Source organism: Pinus tabuliformis, chromosome 1_2 (genome assembly GCF_031772625.1).
Source record: "Pinus tabuliformis cultivar Carrire ecotype Pingquan chromosome 1_2, CPIR1, whole genome shotgun sequence".
Classification (NCBI taxonomy): domain Eukaryota; kingdom Viridiplantae; phylum Streptophyta; class Pinopsida; order Pinales; family Pinaceae; genus Pinus; species Pinus tabuliformis.
This window is the reverse complement of record NC_142298.1, coordinates 890,878,790-890,881,273: the sequence shown is the minus strand read 5'-3', so window position 1 is coordinate 890,881,273 and position 2,484 is coordinate 890,878,790. Positions and strand designations below refer to the sequence as shown.

General features: G+C 41.4%; 1 protein-coding gene across 1 annotated transcript; it reads left to right on the top strand.

Moving 5' to 3' along the window:
* The first annotated feature begins 316 nt into the window (after positions 1–316).
* LOC149208807 (putative disease resistance protein At1g61190) lies at positions 317–1,783 on the top strand. The gene has a single exon (XM_089398429.1). It carries the CDS (start codon positions 317–319, stop codon positions 1,781–1,783), a length of 1,467 nt encoding a protein of 488 aa, XP_089254555.1.
* The last annotated feature ends 701 nt before the right edge of the window (positions 1,784–2,484 follow it).

Genomic DNA, 2,484 nt, shown 5'->3' with positions numbered 1-2,484 from the left:
CCCAATGAACCTCTCTGCCTCTAAAGCAAGCTCTGCGAATTCTGCACATGCTGGAAGATCCACATCGATAGGTTGTTGACCAGACCTTGTAGCCATCAATTCCTCCTCTGCTTGGTGATGCATTTGGTCAAACCATGCAGTAATTATAGGCTTCAGAGATGTCCTCAGAGAGTGCTCCAGAACACATCTCCGGCACTTGCACTTGAAACCCCAGTACTTGCACCTGGCTTGGCGCTGTGGGAAGGGAAGGAGGGGATCCAAGTAAGGAGTGGTGATCTCTTCTCCTCTCTCGATGGGCTTGGAGGCATGAATAAACATGGCGCTTCCTACAAACCTCTTGCAAGAGTTCGGGAGGCAAGAATGGTTAATGAAGGACGGCAGCAGCCAAAGACCGTTACTGCATGATTTACTGCATGAGTTAGCTCATTTAGAATCCCACAAGAAAACTAAATGTTTGTTAAAGCCCGGAAATGAATTGAATGAATTTCCGGTGGGCGACTCCGTAGGCCTCCGTAGAATTTCACTTATTGAAAACAACATAAAAGAAATAACACAACCCATCAAGTGTCCAGGACTCCGCAGTCTATTGCTATGGAAAAATGTCTGTCTTAAATCAATTTCCCCAAGTTTTTTTGAAAATATGAAATACCTCGCTGTATTAGATTTAAGCGAGACGCCCATTACTTTATTGCCCGAAACTGTAGGGCAATTAAGGCATCTGAAGCTCCTGAATTTGTCCCAGACAAAAATAACAAAGCTTCCTAAGTCATTGGCTGAACTTAGAAGCCTCCAATTTCTGGACGTTAGTCAGTGCCAAGATCTACGGGAGATTCATTCTGGAATAGGTGAGCATAAAGCTATGATACATTTGAATGTGAAGGGCTCTGACAATTTGGAGTCGCTGCCTGTGGGGATATCAAAGCTCACCTACTTACACACGTTGAAAGGCCCTATATTCAAAAGGGAAAAATCATACACTGCAAAGGCCATGCAATGGAGGGTTGCATTGAAAAGGGGAAAGAGAGTAAATGCCAAGGCCTTGCAATGGTGGGATCTGAAACGATTGACCCATCTCCAACACCTATCATTGACACTTGAGGCACCTTCATCCGAAGGTATCATTCGACTAGAGGAGGGGACTTTTGGGAGCATGACAAATATGCGATTCTTGTCCTTCAAATATATTAATTCTTCTGAATGTTCTAGTGGCGTCCTTGAGCTTCCCAGGGACATTGAAGTCATGCACCGCCTTGAAATTCTTCATCTAAAAGGTTGCGTGGTGCAGGATTGGATCTTTGGGCTTCAGAACCTCATGGAGCTGGAGTTACATGGGGATAACAGCGAGAAAGAAGAATATAAAGGCCTCGAAAGTATTCCTAATTTGAGAAAGCTAAAATTATCAAACAACGACAAGTGCGTTGAATTTCCAAAGGAATTTGGAGAACGTCGGGCATTTCCGAAGCTGGAATACTTCGTCATCAAAAAATTTAACAGTTTGGAAAACTTTCCCTCCTTGAAGGATGGAGCATTCCCAATGTTGAAGTCTTTCCAAATGAAATACTGCCAACGGTTGAAAGATATCACCAAAGCATTACAGAGTCTGACTAGTATTGAAGAAATAAGGGTGAGAGAATGTCCAATATGGGAATCTGGCATCTGGACGGACAGGGATACATGGCAACTTTTGGAAGGTCGTCGCATCAAATTGACAATAGACGGCTATACAGTTTCCTGGGCATTAGATCAAGTTACGAATTCAAGATTCACATATAATTTCAAATGAAGAGAAAAGCTAAGACGCTCCTTGCTGGTATGCCGAACAGCGGTTCTCTTCAGGGAGGCCGGCACCTCATCAGCAGCAGGCGCGGTTGAACAGAGGACCCTCCAAAATGACTCCTTATAAGTCTACTTCTTTCCCCTCCAAGAAGAGTATTGTGGGTGCATAATGGGTGTTTAATACGGTAAATTATATGTTGCAATCAAGTATTTTTTTCCCAATCAGGAAAAACCATTTCTATTAAGGAAAGTGATTACAACAAAAATTTGTATCAGTATTTCGACTAAAAGCGGAGTATGTTAATTAGAGAAACTTCAATCTTAGATAGAGAAACATAGAAACTTATTGCTCAGAAAGCCCGGATTCCACATGGATGAGATTCTTCCATTCTTCTAGACAAAAAGTCAAAGAGGTGATATGGTCATCTATACAAAACTAATAAATAGATCTAAAAACTTCCAACGATCGAGAGGAAAATGGAAAGTTGATAATACAAGGGATCCTGAAAAATGGAAAGTTATAATACAAGGGACCTTGTGAATAAATGTAAAGAAAACATCCATAACCATAAATTTGGGAAACCAAATCTAACCAAAGCGTAGTTGACACCATTCAGTAAATACTTGATTGGTTGCAATCAAATATTTATTTTACTGAATCCAAACCATAGTTGGCACCATTCGGTAAATACTTGATTGGTTGCAATC